Here is an 18,946-nt window from a genome sequence, read left to right as displayed (position 1 = left end):
ATCCACTACACATGCGATCCCGAGGGGCCCACCGAGCGCGGAACTTGGCCAGGGTGCCCGCGGAGACCGCGTGCTCCCATTCCAAAGACGCCCTGCGCGCACGTAAGCGTGGAAGATGGGCAGGCAGGCCGACTGGCCAGTACCCTCAGCCGCCCACCGCCGCATCCTGTGGATGGCCAGCTTGGCCAGGCCCAGCAGAAGACCCACCAGGAGATCCTCCGCGCGTCCTGCCCCGCGCCGCACTGGGTGCCCGTAGACCAACAGCGTCGGGCTGAAGTGCAGCCAGAACTTGAGCAGCAGCCCCTCAGTACTACCCCTCCCGCAGTGTGACCCTCCCTCAGTACTGCTCCTTTTTTTTTACAAAACGTTTATTCGTTAAAAACACTACAAAAAACAACCAACAGCAAATACGCTACACCTCGTACAGAAAGAAACAACCCGGCCAAAAGCAAAACCCGCACAACACCACGCCCACTATCGCAACACACAACACTTCATACCAAAATCGCATCTGTCTCGTCCATGACACATGCGATCCCCAGAGGGGCCCACCGAGCGCGGAGCTCGGCCAGGGTGCCCGAGGAGACCGCGTGCCCCTGTTCCAACGACACCCGCGCGTGCACGTAAGCGCGGAAGACGGCTAGGCAGGCCGACCTGCTGGAACCCTCGGCCGCCCACCGCCGCGTCCTGTGGATGGCCAGCTTGGCCAGGCCCAGCAGGAGACCCACCAGGAGATCCGCTGCGCACCCCTCCCCGCGCTGCACTGGGTGCCCGTAGACCAACAGCATCGGGCTGAAGTGCAGCCAGAACTTGAGCAGCAGCCCCTCAGTACTGCCCCTTTTTTTTTGTACAAAACGTTTATTTGTTTAAAAAAAAACACTACAAAAACAACCAACAGCAAACACGCTACATTGAGTACAGAAAGAAACAACCCAGCCGAAACCAATACCCGCGCAACACTACGCCTTCAACCGCAAAACGCATGATACTTCACACCAGAATCACATCCGTCTCGTCCACCACACACGCGATCCCCTGAGGGGCCCACCGAGCGCGGAACTCGGCCAGGGCGCCCGAGGAGACTGCGTGCTCCCTTTCCAATGACACCCGCGCGCGCACATAAGCGCAGAAGACGGCCAGGCAGGCCGACCTGCCAGAACCCTCAGCCGCCCACCGCCGCGTCCCGTGGATGGCCAGCTTGACCAGGCCCAGCAGGAGACCCACCAGGAGATCTGCCGCGCACCCCTGCCCGCGCCGCACCGGGTGCCCGTAGACTAACAGCATTGGGCTGAAGTGCAGCCAGAATTTGAGCAGCAGCCCCTCAGTACTGCCCCTCCCGCAGTGTGACACTCCCGCAGTGTGACACTCCCACAGTACTGCCCCTCCCAGTGTGACACTTGCTCAGTACCACCCCTCCCACAGTGTGACCCTCTCTCAGTACTGCCCCTCCCACAGTGTGACCCTCCCTCAGTACCGCTCCTCCCACAGTGTGACATTCCTTCAGTGCTGCTCCTTTTTTTTGTACAAAACGTTTATTCGTTAAAAAACACTACAAAACAACCAACAGCAAACACGCTGCATCGAGTACAGAAAGAAACAACCCGGCCGAAACCAATACCCGTGCAACACTACACCCGCAACCGCAAAACGCATGACACTTCACACCAGAATCGCGTCCGTCTCGTCCACCACACACGCGATCCCGAGGGGCCCACCGAGCGTGGAACTCGGCCAGGGCGCCCGAGGAGACCGCGTGCTCCCGTTCCAACGACACCCCCGCGCGCACGTAAGCGCGGAAGACGGGCAGGCAGGCCGACCTGCCGGAACCCTCGGCTGCCCGCCGTTCAGTGCTGCTCCTCCCGCAGTGTGACCCTCCCTCAGTACCACTCCTCCCACAGTGTGACACTCCCTCAGTGCTGCTCCTCCCGCAGTGCTGTGCCACAACATCAGACTAAAGTTTGCACTCAAGTCTCTGGGAAGGGCTTGAACTCCCCACCTTCTCACAGCACAATTGAAGCACAGCTCTCTGGTGAGCATCAACAGTTACCTAAAGATACAGTCTGCTGAAGATCATATAACACAAGCTTCCAACCAAAGGGAGTTATAGAAAAAATTCAAGAATTAGATGCCAGAAGCATCGAAGCTTGGGTCACTTTTCTTCCGTTCATAATAGGTGCTGTATATTGCAGACTGTAGCTGCCAATTCAATGGGCACTCAGCCTGGTCCCTGACTGGACCAAGGCCACTCACTTCAACACTCTCTCGTGTGGCTGATAGTCAGATTGTCCTCTGACAGAAAAGTGCCCACTTTTTCTGCCCTACCAGATTGCTCTTTCCTTCTTTGTTGCTGGCAGTTGCAGTCAATATCAATAGGAGTTCATATAATCTTTACCCCTCTCATTGCTGTGTCTACAGTGATCTAAATTATTTAAATAACGCTCTCCCAGTCTGGAATATATCACTCACCTGTATAACACACTCAGGTATAATGATGCAGAGTGCTGGTGCCAACAACTGACCAGCATTCTGTTTTATGGTTTCTGCAGACATGTCAATCTGTAGACTATACTGCCTTTACCCTTAAATGAGTATAAGAAATGCAAAGGTATAGTTCATTTGAGGAGATGCCAGGCACTCATCAGCGTGCCACTAACGGAAGACCAAAGGCAAAATAACTGTTCAGGAAAGAATCCACTTACCAATAATTGAATCTCTCCGAAAGACATCTCTATCAAAAATATAAAACGATAGGTAGCGAAAGGTTCTTGGAATTTCACAATAGAAATCTTCACCATAAAAAGGGCTGAAATGAGATATTAGTCTTTGTTAGTTTATTTACTTTCAGCTATCGAATTTTTAACAAAAATTAGCTAGTTTTCTTTTTTGAACAGACAACCTTAGTAAACCTTCAGTTTGTATGCAGTCAACAGGTTATTGTTAAGGTGGTGCAGTGAAGATGCTCACTGATAACTCAGAGGTCAAATTCCACAGCAGTTGGAGATTTAGAATTCAATTTAAAAATTAAATACAAGTCGTTGGTGAAAGTGATCAGGCTGTTGGATGGCTGTAAAGTCCTGCTGATCCACTAAATTCTATTGGACAGAAAGCCTGCCAACCTGACCCAGTCTGGGCCAATCCACGACACCAACCCCACAACAAGGAACCACCCACCAAAGGTGCCTGCTGTATTACAGTCAGGGCAACAAATAGACAATAAGTGGCATTCATTCCCTTGAGTGAGAATAAATGCAAAGAGGAAGAGCAGGAGGATAACCGAATGTGGAGTGATAGGAATGCAAAGGGTAATCTGACCAGAGTGATGGGATTACAAAAGATAATCTGTCTGGAGTGGTCAAACAGCAAAGGATAACATGAACAGAATTATAAGACTGCAAAGGATATAGAAATGAATTTGAAACAGCCACTTGATGGAACACTTTTAGTTTGAATGGACAACAGCTGGAACCAGCTGCAAGGCAATTAATCTCAGCTTCAGGAGTCTGCAAGACCTGCGCTGTTTGATGCTTCAAACTCCAGAATTACTCCCAGATGTCCACTACTTGCTCAGTGCCTTTGTTGCTTAACTAACAAGCTGTAGGCTTCAGGATGGTGGAGACAAAATGTACAGTGGAATTGGCAACACATGGGAGGTGGGGGGTCAGAAAAGGCCATTCAGCCCTGCACTACCTCCCCTCCAATGCATTCAACTGGAAGCAGTCATGCATTTCCACAGACTCTGTCACCGCCTCAGCATGCACCAAAGCTTCGCAGTCCATTGCAGTGTAGTTTTATGGAACATAAGGCAGCCAATTTGCCCAAATAAGCTCCCAAATATTGCAATTACCAGAAAATTAGAGTTTAGGTGCTGGTTGAAGAATATATATTGGACAACAGAACGTGGGCCTTGGCTCTTTGTTGAAACATAGAGGACTGATGTTATGTAATGAAACCTTCAAAGGGCATTTGATAAAGTGCCGTGCATTAAGCCAATGTAATAAAAGGGACAGTGACAGCACACATACAGAACTGGCTCTGAGACCTGTGTTATTTATTGGACTGGAGAGATATACATTTATAACTGACTTGGACTTGCAAGTACATAGTACAATTTTGAAAGCTGCATATGCCACAATAGTTGAAAACAAACTCTGGGAAAGACTACAATAAACTTCAAGAGGCCATAATCAGGCTGGTGGCATGGGCTGAGAAATCTCAACTTGAGGAAGCATGAGAATGATACATTTTGCTAAGACTAATTATTAGACACCAATGCAAGGTAAATGTACAAAATTAAAAAGCTGCATGAGAAGAAAGAACTTAAAATGCTTGCACAGAAATCTTTGAAAGTGCCAGGACAGGATAACAATTCAGTTAATAAAACACTGGAATCTTGCACTATTTATAGAGATTAAAGTACGAAAGCCAGGAAGCTGTGCTAAACCTTTGTAAACACAAATTCCGCACCAACTGGAATGCTGCGTGAAATGCTGGACACAACATTAAAGGGACTTAGAGAGGGTGTAGAGGGAAGTTTCAACGATATTCCCAAACTTTCCTTGGACCATGACTGCTCAAAGTTGACTCAGGATGGTACTGAGTACCTGGAGGTCCACAACTCTGGAGCACACAGAAGCCCAGAATCAATGGCAAAGGTGCGCACCACCTCATAAACTACTCATCCACCCTGCTCATCAGGCACCTCCTGCAAAGTCTGTGGATCCACACCAGCCTCATCAATCACCTCAGGACCCAGAGAACTGAAGTAGAAGTAAGTCACCCTTGGTCCCGAGGGACTGCCTAAGAAGAAGGCTGGTAAGGTCCCAGCGATGATGGAATAGTCTGACAAAGCTGACATTGTCCTTGATGAGAGCTGTTTTAATAGTGGTGTTTAAAATTATGAAGGATTTAGATAGCATGAAAAAAGAATTATTTTCAGTGGCAGGAGGGTCAGTAACCAAACTTAGGGTGTGTGGCAAGAGATTTCTACTGTAGCTGAAAACCAGAGTTACAGGCCAGACTGGGCAAGGACAGCAGATTTCCCACCCTAAAGGAAAAAGGTACACCGGTCGGGTTTTTATTATAATCAGTGCTGATACTGCTTTTATAATAACAGACATTTCATTACTTTCCTTCGATACCCAGGTGGAATTTAAACTCATATCTCCAGATCAATAGCACAGGTTACTGGATTCAAATGAAGTAACCCAACCATTATACCACCAACTAATTTTAAAGAGCTGGGTAGACCCGAGGGACGCGATAACTTCCTCCTCTGCAGAACAAGTCTATAATAGTGTGATTATCCAGTTCCGAGATACAGGCATCGCTGACAATGCTGCCATTTATTCCCGTCCCCTATTGCTCTGAACTGAAGGGCTTCTGTGCCAGGGCTGGAACACTCAACCAAATCCTTGTGTGCCTGCAGCCAGGCCAGATAAGAACTGCCGACTTTCCCTCTCAGAGAACATTAATGCATTGGTCACCACATAACATTAGACCAGATGACCAAAGGTTAAGTCAGAGGTCTAGATTTTAGTTAGCATCTTCTAGGGAGACTGAGACAGAAACATGGTTTCAAAAGTGTGAGAGTTTTTTCATTTTTGTTTTACATATATATTTGCATTAAATAATAATAATTCTGACAAAATTTATTGGAGCATATCAACCTTCTACCTCACAGCCTCACAGTAGAGTTTTATTGAACAAAGAGCCAGCCTTCAAATAAAAGGGGTCAAGTTCCCCGATTCTGCTCAAAGGTCAGGCAAGCTGCACGGAGCAGGGTGGTATTTCAGAAGACTCCATGGGGAAACAAATTCAAAACCATAGTTTCTCTCTCTACCATTTAGACCGGTCCCATATCCTTCATGAGTGCGTGTAGGTAGAATATTTTGGGACGGGGTGCAGGAGATGAATGTTTTTGTTCCATGGTTGACTGTTAGAATGAAGCTTTTGTGCAGTTCACCATCTGGCATTGATTTGATGTCATATGACACAAATTAATTAGCATTCATCACAAAGACCAGGCTGAGTTTGAATGATTCAACAAATCCCAAGTCCTACATTGCTTCAGAATTTTAAAAGATCTTTATACAACTGCTGTTGCTTCAGAGTGTATCAGGTCACAATAAACCATCGGCAGAAACTCCACATCATCTCCTCCCACTCCACACCCCACCATCAGCTCCTGCCCTACTCTTACATCTCCTCTCCTGCACCAACTCTGCTCTCACCCCCCAACATATCCTACCCCTCTGAACCCACCTCCTGTTCCCTTGCTCTGCTATTATCTGCCTCACCTCTCAAAGTGCCCCTTCTCCTTGACCCTCCTTCTCCCTGCCATATCCCATCCCATCCCTCCTCATCAGTCTGGTTGCCACTGGGATCTTCCCAGACATGACGAGAACGCAGAGCTTCCCCAATGCATTGGTCAACATTCCCCTACTAATCAATTCCACCCATCAAAGTAGACCAGCTGGCCATGCACCTCCCTCGCTGTTGCTTAGATCTTGCTTTGCATCACAGTCTGCCTCATTTGCCTAATGAACACTGACCACTCTTCCACAATAATGTGCTGTGTGCATGCTGCTTCAGGGCATCCTGAACTGCCAGCACTACAGGAACCCTATCAGAACAAGTGCTCCCCTCATTATTCCAGTTACTGTTCGAGGCTGGAAGCTAAGTAAAAATGGGTTAATTAAATCTCCCCTCTCACCCAGCCTTAACCCGTGGTGAAGGAGTTAAACAAACGTCACACGTTTGCCTGAGCAACAACCCCAGACCCCCATATTCACCCCTTGGATTGGATACTGACCATGCCATCAAATCCAGCACTGCACACTGGGATAGGAGAAGACCATTCAGCCCCTTGAGTCTGTTCCACCATTAACTCAGGATGGTCTATAATCTTCAATCCCATTCCCCAATGTAAATCCATCAATCCCTGTCTTGACATTTTTGGGGGAGTTCCAGATTCCCACTGCCCCAAGGAAGAGCTTCCTGACTTAACCCTGAAAGTCTGGCTCTAGTTTTAAGCTTCTGCCCTGTGTCTAGACCCGCAACCTGCAGCATAAACAGTTTCCCTCTCTCTACCCGATCAAATCTTTCAATCACCTTAACTTCTTTGATTCAATCCCCCCAAGTGCCCCTTCTTCTTGACCCTCGTCCTCCCTGCCATATCCCATCCCATCCCTCCTCATCAGTCTGGTTGGCATTGGGATCTTCCCAGCCATGATGGAAGTTCAGAAGGTCGAATGTGGAGTACAAGGTTAATGGCAGGGTTCTTAGCAGTGTGGAGGAACAGAGGGATCTTGGGGTCCAAGTCCATAGGTTCTCTCAAAGTTGCCATGCAAGTTGATAGGGTGGCTCAGAAGGCATATGGTGTGTTGGCCTTCATTACTTGGGGGACTGAGTTCGAGAGCCGCGAGGTAATGTTGCAGCTCTATAAAACTCTGGTTAGACCACACTTTGAGTATCATGTTCAGTTCTGGTTGCCTCATTATAGGAAGGATGTGAAGCTTTAGAGAGGGTGCACAGGAGATTTACCAGGATGCTGCCTGGATAAGAGAACATGTCTTATGAGGAAAGGTTGAATGAGCTGGGGCTCTTTGGAGCGACGCAGGATGAGAGGCGACTTGATAGAGGTGTATAAGATTATAAAAGGCGAAGATAGAGTGGACAGCCAGCACCTTTTCCCCAGCGTGGCAGTGGTCAATACCAGAGGACATCCATTTCAGGTGAGTGGAGGAAAGTTTAGGGGACATGTCAGAAGTAGGTTTTTGTACACAGAGTGTGGTGGGTGCCTGGAACGCACTGCCAGGGGTGGTGATAGAGGCTGATACATTAGGGACATTTAAGAGTCTCTTAGATAGGCACATGGATGTAAGAAAAATGGAGGGTTATGGGCTGTGTAGGAGGGAAGGGTTAGATTGATCATGGAGTAGATTGAATCATGATGTTGTGATCGTGGTCAGCACAACATCCTGGGCCAAAGAGCCCAGACTGTGCTGTACTGTTCTATGTTAATCTTCTACTTTCAAGGGAATACGAGCCCAATCTGCACAAATAAACCTTGCGATTAACCCTGTAAGCCTTGATGTTCAAGGGGAATAAAGTGGATGTGAGTTTCGAGACAAGCTTAGAGGAAATATTGTGGTGACTGGTAGTCCTGGCCTGCAGCCAGTGGCTGCTTCACCACTGTTCAGCTCTCAGCAATCCTCGGCAGCAACACATAAAAACTGCTCTCAGCAGCTCTTCACACAGATTCCAGTTCTATGTGCATGATAAAAAATGTGAGACAATCTCATTTTGGTTCCCAATAGAAAACAAACAAAAAGAACCTCGAATATTTAATTGGCGGAGCTGAAGATGTAATGCCTCTTTATATGTTTGTCAAGGGAAACTCTTGTTCAAACGTTGGCTCTGAAATATCTTTTCGGAAGGAAGAGTGACAGGCAAAATCCCTGGTTTCATTCATTAAAGCCTCCAATGCTCAACTGCAAAGATTTGAAGCTGAACAACAAATGGGTGATCAAGGAAATTAAAAATGCAGAGGCTTGGGCCGAGCTGCTTAATGCACGAAGTTGGCTCGAAGTGACCATTTAAAGCTGAATGGTGGGACACCTTCCAAGTCCTCCCCTCCCCCCCCATTTCGAGGATGACAGGTGTCAGGATAGCTCCTGCCTCCATCAGCTGAAGATTAACAAAGCTTATTTGTGTCTCTCAGCTACAATATTTCACTCCTTCTGCCTACCTGTTGAAGTGGTGGTCACTCAACAGCCAAATTACCAGTCAATCTCGAGCATTCTGGGTGTAGGAATAGCGGCAATCTGGCAATAGCAGCTCTTCAGTTCCAAACAGAAGTGAGTGTCAGATGGAAATGAGGAGGCATACAGGAGCGAGATAGATCAGCTGGTTAAGTTGTGTCGCGACAACAACCTTGCACTCAACGTCAGCAAGACCAAGGAATTGAGGGGTCAGCAGTGGAAAGGGTGAGCAGCTTCATGTTCCTGGGCGTCAACATCTCAGAGGATCCATCCTGGGCCCAACACATTAATGCAATCACAAAGAAGACACCCCAGTGGCTCTACTTCATTAGGAGTTTGAGGAGATTTGGTACATCACCAAAGACTCTTGCAGATATCTACAGATGTACAGTGGAGAACATTCTGACTGGTTGTATCACTGTCTGGTATGGAGGCTCTAATGCACAGGATTGCAAGAGGCTGCAGAGAGTTACAGATTTAGCCAGCTCCATCATGGGCACAACCCTCCCCATCATTGAGGACATCCTCAAGAGGCGATGCCTCAAGAAGGCAACGTTCATGACTAAGAACCTTCACCATCTGGGACATGCCCTCTTCTCATTACTACCATCGGGGAGGAGGTACAGAAGCCTGAAGACCCACACTCAACGATTCAAGAACAGCTTCTTCCCCTCCACCACTGGATTTCTGAACAGTCCATGAACCCATGAACACTCCCTCATTATTCCTTTTTTTTGTACTGTTTATTTATTTTGTAATTTATAGTAATTTTTATGTCTTTGCAGTGTACTCTGCCACAAAATAGCACATTTCACATCATACAAGTCAGTGATAATAAACTTGATTCTGAATTCTGATTCTAAAAATGTGTTCCCAGTAGATAAGGTGGAGGTGAACTCTTAGCCTTCAAGAAAGCTGGTCTGATTCCTTTCTGGGGCTGAAATTGCATCATACGAAGGTCAAAGCCAATGACTATAATTGTGTAGACCCTTAACGTGGCAACCTCTCCCAAACTGCTTCACATCATGGTAACAAAATCTGACTTTGTCACCCCCCCCACGATTGAAAGCATCTGCATGAGGCGCTTCCTCAAGAAGGCAGCAACTATCATCAAGGATCTCCATCATCTGGGTCATGCCCTCTTCTCACTGCTTCGGTCAGGCAGGAGGTACAGAAGCTTTAAGTCCAACACCATCAGGTTCAGTAACAGTTACTTTCCTACAACCATCAGGTTCTTGAACCGACCTGAACAACCCTAACCCTACCTCAGCAACAGAACACTACGGACCACCTCTTGCGCTACCATGGACTTGTCTCTGATTGTGCTTTTTTCTGCACTAATGTGTTGTTTTACAGAGTCTTTTTTTTCCACTGTCAGTATAATTTATGTTCTGTGTGTTGTCTGAATCTACATGTGTGTGATGCTGCTGCAAGCAAGGTTTTCACTGTACCTGTACCTCACCGTGCAATAAAATCGCACATGACAATAAAATCGACTTGACAATAAGGTGACGTTGGGGCACATGACCAAATACTTAGTCAAAAGTTAAGTTTTGAGGAGAGAGAAGTGGAGAGTTTGTGGAGAGAATTCCAGTCATGGACATTGGACAGCTAAAAGGCAACAATTCAGTATCTGTCTCTTTGTGGATGACACAGTTGGTCTGCGTGATCCTTTGAGCTGGTACTGAGCAGAGAGGAATTGTAGATTCTTCCGTCTTTTATTTGTGACTATCCAGGAAATAACTACCTGAGAATGGGGAGGAAATATCTAGTCTTGACTGTGGGGACAAGTTTGATGGAACAGCAGCCCCAATAATTTCGGATGTTTATAGTTAAAACTATTAATATCTCCCAGAACAGACTGGGAATTGGAAGCTGTGGGGAAATCAAGTACGTGGGCAGTGTGTCTGTCAGATTCACACCTCAGGCGATTTTATAGGTGCTCATCTTTCTTGACGGACATTCTGTGGAGTACAAACCAAGTGCCCATATACACTGCCACTACCTGAAGCTCTGTGTTGGGGTTGGGAGTTGAAAAAGGGACCCACTCCCATTTTATCTCCTCTGTTTTTGAAGATAGGGAATGACCCATTTCTGGATGCAGTTTGTTTCATGGTGAATAAATATGGTCCCTAACAAGCACCCAATTGCCCATGTACCATGGCTCACTGTCACCTCTACGTCAGTAAGTTGTGGGTTCAAGTCCAGAGACAAGTCCATAATCTATGATGACACTCCAGTGCAGTACTGTGGTCCATTCAGATGAACACTGAAGATCCCAAGGCACCACTGTGAGGGAGTTCTCCCTGCTGTCTTGGCTAATATTTGTCCCTCATTGAACATCACTAAAATAAATTGTCTAGTCATAACACACGGCTGTTTGTGGGATCATGCTGTGCATGATTGGCAACCATATTTCCTACAATTCAACAATGACTACACTTTCAAATTACTTTGTTGGCTATGAAGAGCTTTGGATATCCCAAGACTGTGAAAGATGCTTTAGAAATGCAAGTCACATTTCTTATATTCTTCCTAGGTACAAAGCAAGATATGCAATTGCCTACAAAATCTGCAACTGCCTACAAAACTAAACTACACACTCTCCTCCCCAATCCATTCTCTTCTACCACCTCACCATCTGCTTCCCTTGGAAAGCCCATTCTTCTCCTTCACCAACCACATTCTCCCATCTAAACACGAGCCTATGCAGCCCCGTGACACTGTGCTAATCTCAAACACATTATCATATGTTTTTACATATCAAATATCTGCACAATTCTTGAAGGATCTTGATCACCGATCAAATGTGGCCAGCAGAGAACATGCCAAACCAGTAGGCGTGAAGATAGAATCTCTGAGGTTCTTCTGAACCAAAGCAATTTCCACAAAGATCAAATTTAGATAAAATTATCTCCATCTCTAGAAAGCAGATTTCTCTAATTAAGAGATAATTTCATTTAATCAAGCTATTTGAATAGACATTAGTTAACTGACAGGAATGTTGTGAATGGAATAAGCCATGACTCACTAGGCTACACCACCACTTCTGAATCAGAAGGTTGAAGGTTCTAGTTTCACATCCAACTCTGGAGATTTGAACAAAGAAAACCTGAGCTCACACCCAATACAATACCAAGAGAGTGATACACTGTCAGAGGTACAACTTTTCATTTAAGATATTAAGCAGAGGCCCCGTCTGGATGTGAAAGGATGCACAATACTACTAGAAGAGAAACAGTATTATGGCAAATTAATTATGTCTCTTCAGAAAAGCAATTATCTATTCACTGTTGCATTCCTCTTTGTGGAATCTTGCTGTGTGAAAATTGGCTCCCACTACACCTCATGGTCTAAAAGCTGCTTTAGGAGGTTGCGAAAGTGCAACAGAAATCCAAGTCTTCCCTCCTTCCTTTTTTCTGAACCAATGTAGATTCCCAAAGATACATCATTTCTGACTCATTCTAATAGAGTGGCACACAGTGTCTGATTTCCAAGTATCACATCAGCTCCATACAGGAGTTCACACCCAGTAGGCTCAGTCCCAATATCCATGAATTTAGTCCCTTTGATCTATTAATCAGGTACAACCAAGAAGGTACAATGCTGCATTCCACAATGTCCCATGTGCTGCAAGTTACTTAAACTTATTTGTTTCATCCTGCGAAAGTTAGCATTTATTGTCCATCCCTAAATGCCATTGAGCTCAGTGGATGGGCAGTGGCCATCACATTGAACACAAGAGTTGGAATAAATGGGTCATTTTCAGTCTAGAAGGATATAACTAGCGGAGAACCCCAGGGATCAGTTCTTGGCTCTCAATTGTTTCCTATTTACATCAATGTCCTGGAGGAGAGATTGAAACGTAAGGTTCAACAATGACGATACAGAAATAGGTGGAAGGGCATGTTATGATGAGGATATTGTGGTTCTGCAAAGGGATATAGATACATTGAGTAATTGGGTGAAAATCTGCAAATGGAGTTTAATGTGGGGAAGTGTGAGGTCATGCACTCAGTAAGAGGAATCAAAAGGCAGATTATTATCTAAGTGGAGAGAGACTAGAAATGAGTGAAGTTCAGGTGGATCCAGGTGTTCTAGTATAAGAATCACAAAAAGTTAGCAGGCACATCCAACAAGTGGTTAAGAAGGCAAAAGGCATTTTGGTCTTCTATTGCACAGGATTTGGAATTTAGAAATTGGGAGGTTTTGTTACACTTGTACAGAATATTGGTGAAGCCAAACCTGGAATATTACACACAGATTTGGTCCCCTTACCTTAAAAAGGATATAGTAGCATTGGAGGCTATCCAAAGGAGGTTCACTTGGATAACTCCTGGAATGAGTGGGTGGCCCCATCAAGAGAACCTGGCCAGTTTGACCCTGTGTTTCTTGGATTTTGAAGAATGAAGGGTAACCTTGTGTAAACATGAAAGATTCAAGGACAGTTTGACAAGGTAGATGTTGAGATGTTTCCACTAATGGGGGAGTTTCAAACAAGGGCATGTAACTACAAGATAAGGGGCTGGTCATTTAAAACTGAAGTGAGTAGTAATTTTTTCTCCCACCAGGTGGTGAATCTGTGGAATTCTCTGCCCCCGAGGGTGGGGGAAAGCTGGATCATTACAAGTATTTAAAGTGGAGGTGGATAAATTTTTGATGGATCGAGGAACAAAGGGGTACGGAGAAATGGCACGGAAGAGGAGCCAAAGCCAGCACTGATCAGCCATGATCATATTAAATGGTGGGGCAGGTTTGAAGGGCCTGGCGGCTACTCCTGCTCCTATTTTCATGTGTTCTCATGTACTCCTCTGACAGTATGTGCTCCCTCTGTACTATGGGACCAGACAAGATCGCAGCTGTGGTACTGAAGACCTGCACTTCAGAACCAGATTCTCCTGGTTATGGCGAACTGGTGCAGAAGAGAAGCTGAGGCCAGCACAGATCAGCCACGATCAAATTGAATGGTGGGTTAGGCTTGTGGGGCAGACTTGTGGGGCCTGCACCTACCTTGTGTTCTTAATTGTCAACTCCATTGTTGTGGGCCAGGGATCACATAAAGGCTAAAACATTTTCATTTCTCCAGAACAGCCAGACTGTTGAGATAAAGTTAAAATTCAGTAACATTTAAAACATATACCATAAGGACTTCTCCACTATTTTGGTCCGAAACACCTCCTCTTGATCCAGATTGACTGTACAGTAGCAGTCCCTCATCTTATTTGGCCCTGGATAGGGAGGCATGTTTTTTGCTTCTCCTGCAAGGCAAAAATAAGGGACAGGTAATTGGCATTGAAATCATAACTAAAGCAGCCCATTCTCTGCAGAAATCTGCGCGGAGATTCCCAGCTCAAATACTTATTCCTGCTATTGTTTTCTGTCTGCTTCATAACACAAACTAACTTCAGTTGCTACCACACACTGGGAGATGGCCTTTCTCAGCTCTTCAGGGTTACATTGAACAACTTCTACTATTACTTTATGTTTAACGTATAAAACATCTCCGGGCTGACAAAGAAGCAATTAACCGACAAAGTTTAAACACTAAAACATCGAAAAGATAGTCTTGGACAATTGATTGAAAGCTAAGTCAAGGATATTGTTTCTTGAGGTCTTAAAAGGAGAAAGGAGTGAGATGGAGTCGGGAACCCAGGGCTGAGGTCTCAGCAGTCCAGCGCATTGTTGTCAATGGCAATCCAATTACAATCTGGAAAAAGCCCAAGGCTGGATTTGGAGATGCACAGGGTCCTTAGAGAGATGCAGTATAGAAGATTGCAGATAAAGGGAGGGGCAAGGCCAAGAAGGCATATGACCGCAGGATATCTAAATACATTTCACAGCCAGTGCAGTAGTTTATAAGTGCAACCACTGTTATAATGCAGAAGATGACTGAGCCAATTTGAACACATCAAGCTCCCACACACAACTAGATGTGGTTAATTAACCAAGGAGATCTCCCCTTTTGTAAATGGTACAAGAGATCCCCTACGTTGACCTATGAGGGCAGATAGGGGTGAGTTTCATTGTGTCACCTTAGGCAAGACACTGCTTGAGTCTGAATAGATCCAGCCCAGTCTTCATTGCCCTCTTGGGTAGAGAATTCCTAAGGTTCACCATACTCTGGGTAAAGAGATTCCTCATTACTACACTCAAGCATCAGCCTAGATTATGTCTCCAAAGTGGGACTTGAACCACCAGTTTTCCAGAGGAGTATGCCACTGGAGCACAAGTTGCATAGGAGAAGAAATTACATCCATGTTCCCCATGCAGGTGGTTAACTGTTTGCTCGGGGAATGGAACTTTCATGTATTTTTACAACTGTCACAAATTAGTGACGTAGTCAAAGGCACAATGGGTGGTAGGTGGACGGATACCTCCCCAACCCCACTCCCCAGACTTCAGGAATGGCTGAGAGTATCCTCTGGTAATGGGGCTTAAATTGGTCACACAACCAACGTGATCACAGAACCCTGAGAGGGGATTACACCCAACGCATATCAAGCTTCTGCAGTCTTTTGAGGTCTAACAGCAGGCCACATCCACAGAGCTGGCTCTGCCCCAGGTCGGATGAACCATCATTGAAAGCTTCTACAAATTATGCTCATTTCCAGCCCACTGAGGAGGATCCATGGATTACGGAGATTTTTTTTACACGTTTCCAAAGATTTTAAACATTAAAAATATTTAATTTACAATGAATCTGATACTACACAGAAACTAGTAATTTACAAAAAAACCACAAGAAACAGAAGCAGGATTAGGTCACTCGGCCCTTCGCCTGCTCTGTCATTTAATAAGACCACATCTTTTATCTCAGAGCCACTTTGCTGTACTATCCCACTATCCCTTCACTCCCTTAATGTCAAAAAATCTATCGATCCAGGTCTTGAATATATTAAGCAACTGAGCCTCCAACTGTACCCAATACAGTTGGTGGCTCAAACACACAGGATCGCAAGAGGCCGCAGAGGGCTGTAGACTCAGCCAGCTCCATCACGGGAACAACCCTCCCCACCATCGAGGACATCTTCAAGAGGTGGTGCCCGAAGAAGGCGGCATCCATCACTAAGGACCCTCACCACCCGGGACATGCCCTCTTCACGTTACTACCATCAGGGAGGAGGTACAGGAGCCAGAAGACCCACACTCAACGATTCAGAAACAGCTGCTTCCCCTCCGCCATCAGATTTCTGAATGGTCCATGAACCCATGAACACTACCTCATTATTCTTTATCTATTTATACGTTTATCTTTCTATCTATCTATCTATCTATCTATCTATCTATCTATTTATTTATATGCAACAAATTTCATGACATACAAGTCAGAGATAATAAATCTGATTCTGATACCCATAATATCTGTTCTATAAAGGTGTAAAAGTCTCCTTCAGAGGTTGAAAATCAGGAAGAAACACAAAAGGGGCATCACAGAGTCATATAGCACGGAAACAGGCCCTTTGACCCAACTGGTCCATGCCGACCAAGCTAGACCCATTTGCCTGCTTTTGGCCCATATCCCTCTAAACCCCTCCCATCCATGTACATATCCAAATGTCTTTTAAATGTTGTTATTGTACCTGCCTCAACTACTTTCTCTGGCAGCTCCATATATGCACCACCCTCTGTGTGAAGAAGTTGTCCCTTTTAAATCTTTCACCTCTCACCTTAAACCTATGCCCTCTAGTTTTTAGTTCCCCTACCCTGGGAAAATGACTATTTGTGTTCACCCTATCTATGCCCCTCATGATTTTATATATCTCTATAAGATCACCCCTCAATCTCCTACATTCCAAGGAATAAAGTCCTAGCCTGCCCAACCTCTCCCTGTAACTCAGGCTCTCGAGTCCTGGCATCATTCTTGTAAATTTTCTCTGCACTCTTTCTAGATTAATGACATCTCTTCTATAACAGCGTAACCAAAACTATACACAGTACTCCAAGAGCGGTCTCACCAAAGTTTTGTTATGACTGCAACATACTCTAACCAAAGAACAATTCTACCTGATTCCCAGACATTTATTCAAACTGCAACAAGTCTAGCTCTTAAATACATTTCAAAATATCTTTGACAGCATGGAAAAGAAACAATTGTGATCCATGACACTCCTTGATTCTGCCGTCCTTGAAAGAGTTCACACTTGTGATTATGCCAAATGAGCTTGAAGCACAACTTCACTTCACTCAAGGAGGCAGAGGGCATGGCTAAGGTTCTAACTTAGTACGTTACATCTGCCTTCACCAAAAAGATGCTGGTGGAGTCTCAGTAAAGGAAAATATAGTAAAAATTCTGAATGGATTAACGGTTGATACAGAGGAGGTACCAGAAAGGCTAGCAATACTTAATGTAGATGAATTGTCCAAATGTAATGCATTCTAGGTCACTGAGAGAAGCAAGGGAGGAAACTGCAGAGGCCCTGGCCATAATCTCCCAAACACCTATAGATTCAGGGGTGGTGTCTGAAGACTGGAAAACTGCAAGGAGGGTGTAGGGATAAACCCAGTAACCAGAGACCAGTCAGTTAAACCTTGGTGATGGGAAAAGTTTTAGGAATAATAATCAGGTACAGTATAAGCACATACACCACTATTGTTGGGCAAGTTTGGGATGATTAGAGATGCAGTATTAGAAATAACATGGAGTTATTAAAGGCAAATCATGTCTAACTAACTTGGTACAAGTTTCTGATGAAGTTACAGAGAGGGACAATGAGGGAAACACAATTGATAAGATATATGAGGACTTCCAAACGTCATTTGCTAAGGTGTCACATAAAAAGCTTGTCATCAAGATTTTAGACCATGGAATATAATGGGTGCAGCAGCATAGAAAATCGGTGAAGTAGCGGGAAACAGTGAACAATAATGAAGGTGTAGCGGTTGCTACCGCGAAATGAACACAAGACGTGAGTTGTAGAGTTTCAGAACAGAACTGGTTTATTTTCCCGCCTTGCGCGGGCCTTTTAAGGGAGACTGTTCCCGCCCAATGCAACCGGCAATGACGTATATGCTACGTCATCAAGTCTTTCCCGCGCATGGGTTCTCCCCGTCGCTCGGGGAAGACGAAGGCCCGCCGCCATCTTGGGCCTCGCTGCTCTGACGCCGTGCGACCCGACTGCCGAGCCGGTTCGCTTACCTGGACAGTGAGTTGCTACAAAGGGTTGTTTTTTCAGATTGGAAGGAAGCTTACAGTACAGTTCCCCAAGAACTGGGACTGCTTGTCTTAACATAAAATTAATAACTTAGACTTGGGTGTAAGGGCACAATTTTCAAATATGCATGGTAAAACTTAGAGAGATGGTGAACTATTAGATTCCGAGATAGGGACTGGTGAAATGGGAGAACAAGTGGAAGATGAAATTTAATGTTGAGAAATATGAGGTGTTACATTTTAAAAGTATGATAACAGAGAGATCTGGGGTATATGTGAGGAGTTTGTTGAAAGTGGCAGAGCAAGTTGAGAAAGAAGTTAAAAAAAACATGCAGGCTCTTGGACTTTATAAATAGAGGCACAGAGTGCCAGAGCAGGGAAGTCAAGATGGTCCTTCATAGAGCATTGACTAGGGCACAACTGGACTATTGTGTCGAGTTCTGGTTGCCACATTTTAGGAATGATGTGAAGACTTTGTAAAGGATGCAGAAGGGATTTAGGGAAGTTATTCCATGGATAAGGGTGAATAGACTGGAAGAGCTATGACTAGTGGGATACTGCAGGGATCAATGCTTGGGCCAAAGATATTCACAAGCTGTATAAACAATTTGGCTGGGAGGATCAAATATCACATTTTTAAGTTTGCTGACGATACTAAACTAGGTGACACTGTGAGTACAATGTAAAGATGCAGCTCCTCCCACCCTGTCTCTTGCAAGGACACTATACCTTTCTCTCAATTTCCCCGCCTCCGCCGCATCTGCTCCCATGATGAGGCTTTCCACTCCAGGACATCCGAGATGTCCAACTTCTTTACGACCCAGGGCTTCCCCCTGACTGTGGTCGAGAGAGCTCGCACCCGCATCTCTGCCGTTTCCTGCACCCCCACTCTCACCCCCACCCCTCCCAGACCCAACAGGGATAGGGTACCCCTTGTCCTCACAGTTCATCCCACCAGCCTGCATGTCCAATACATCATTCTCCGCCACTTCTGCCATCTCCAACGGGACCCCACCACCAAGCAGATCTTCCC

General features: G+C 45.4%; 1 protein-coding gene across 1 annotated transcript in view; it reads right to left on the bottom strand.

The window, feature by feature from the left end:
• The window catches only part of LOC127576075 (ras GTPase-activating protein 3-like), a 135,804-nt gene that overhangs the window by 56,557 nt on the left and 60,301 nt on the right, over window positions 1–18,946 (bottom strand). Inside the window, 2 exon segments of the mRNA XM_052026434.1 lie at window positions 2,700–2,803; window positions 13,903–14,020. Coding sequence (XP_051882394.1) covers window positions 2,700–2,803; window positions 13,903–14,020 — 222 coding nt within the window.

Source organism: Pristis pectinata, chromosome 11, assembly GCF_009764475.1.
Source record: "Pristis pectinata isolate sPriPec2 chromosome 11, sPriPec2.1.pri, whole genome shotgun sequence".
NCBI lineage: Eukaryota > Metazoa > Chordata > Chondrichthyes > Rhinopristiformes > Pristidae > Pristis > Pristis pectinata.
Note: the sequence above shows the minus strand (reverse complement) of the source record. Positions and strands in the feature narration are given on the sequence as shown.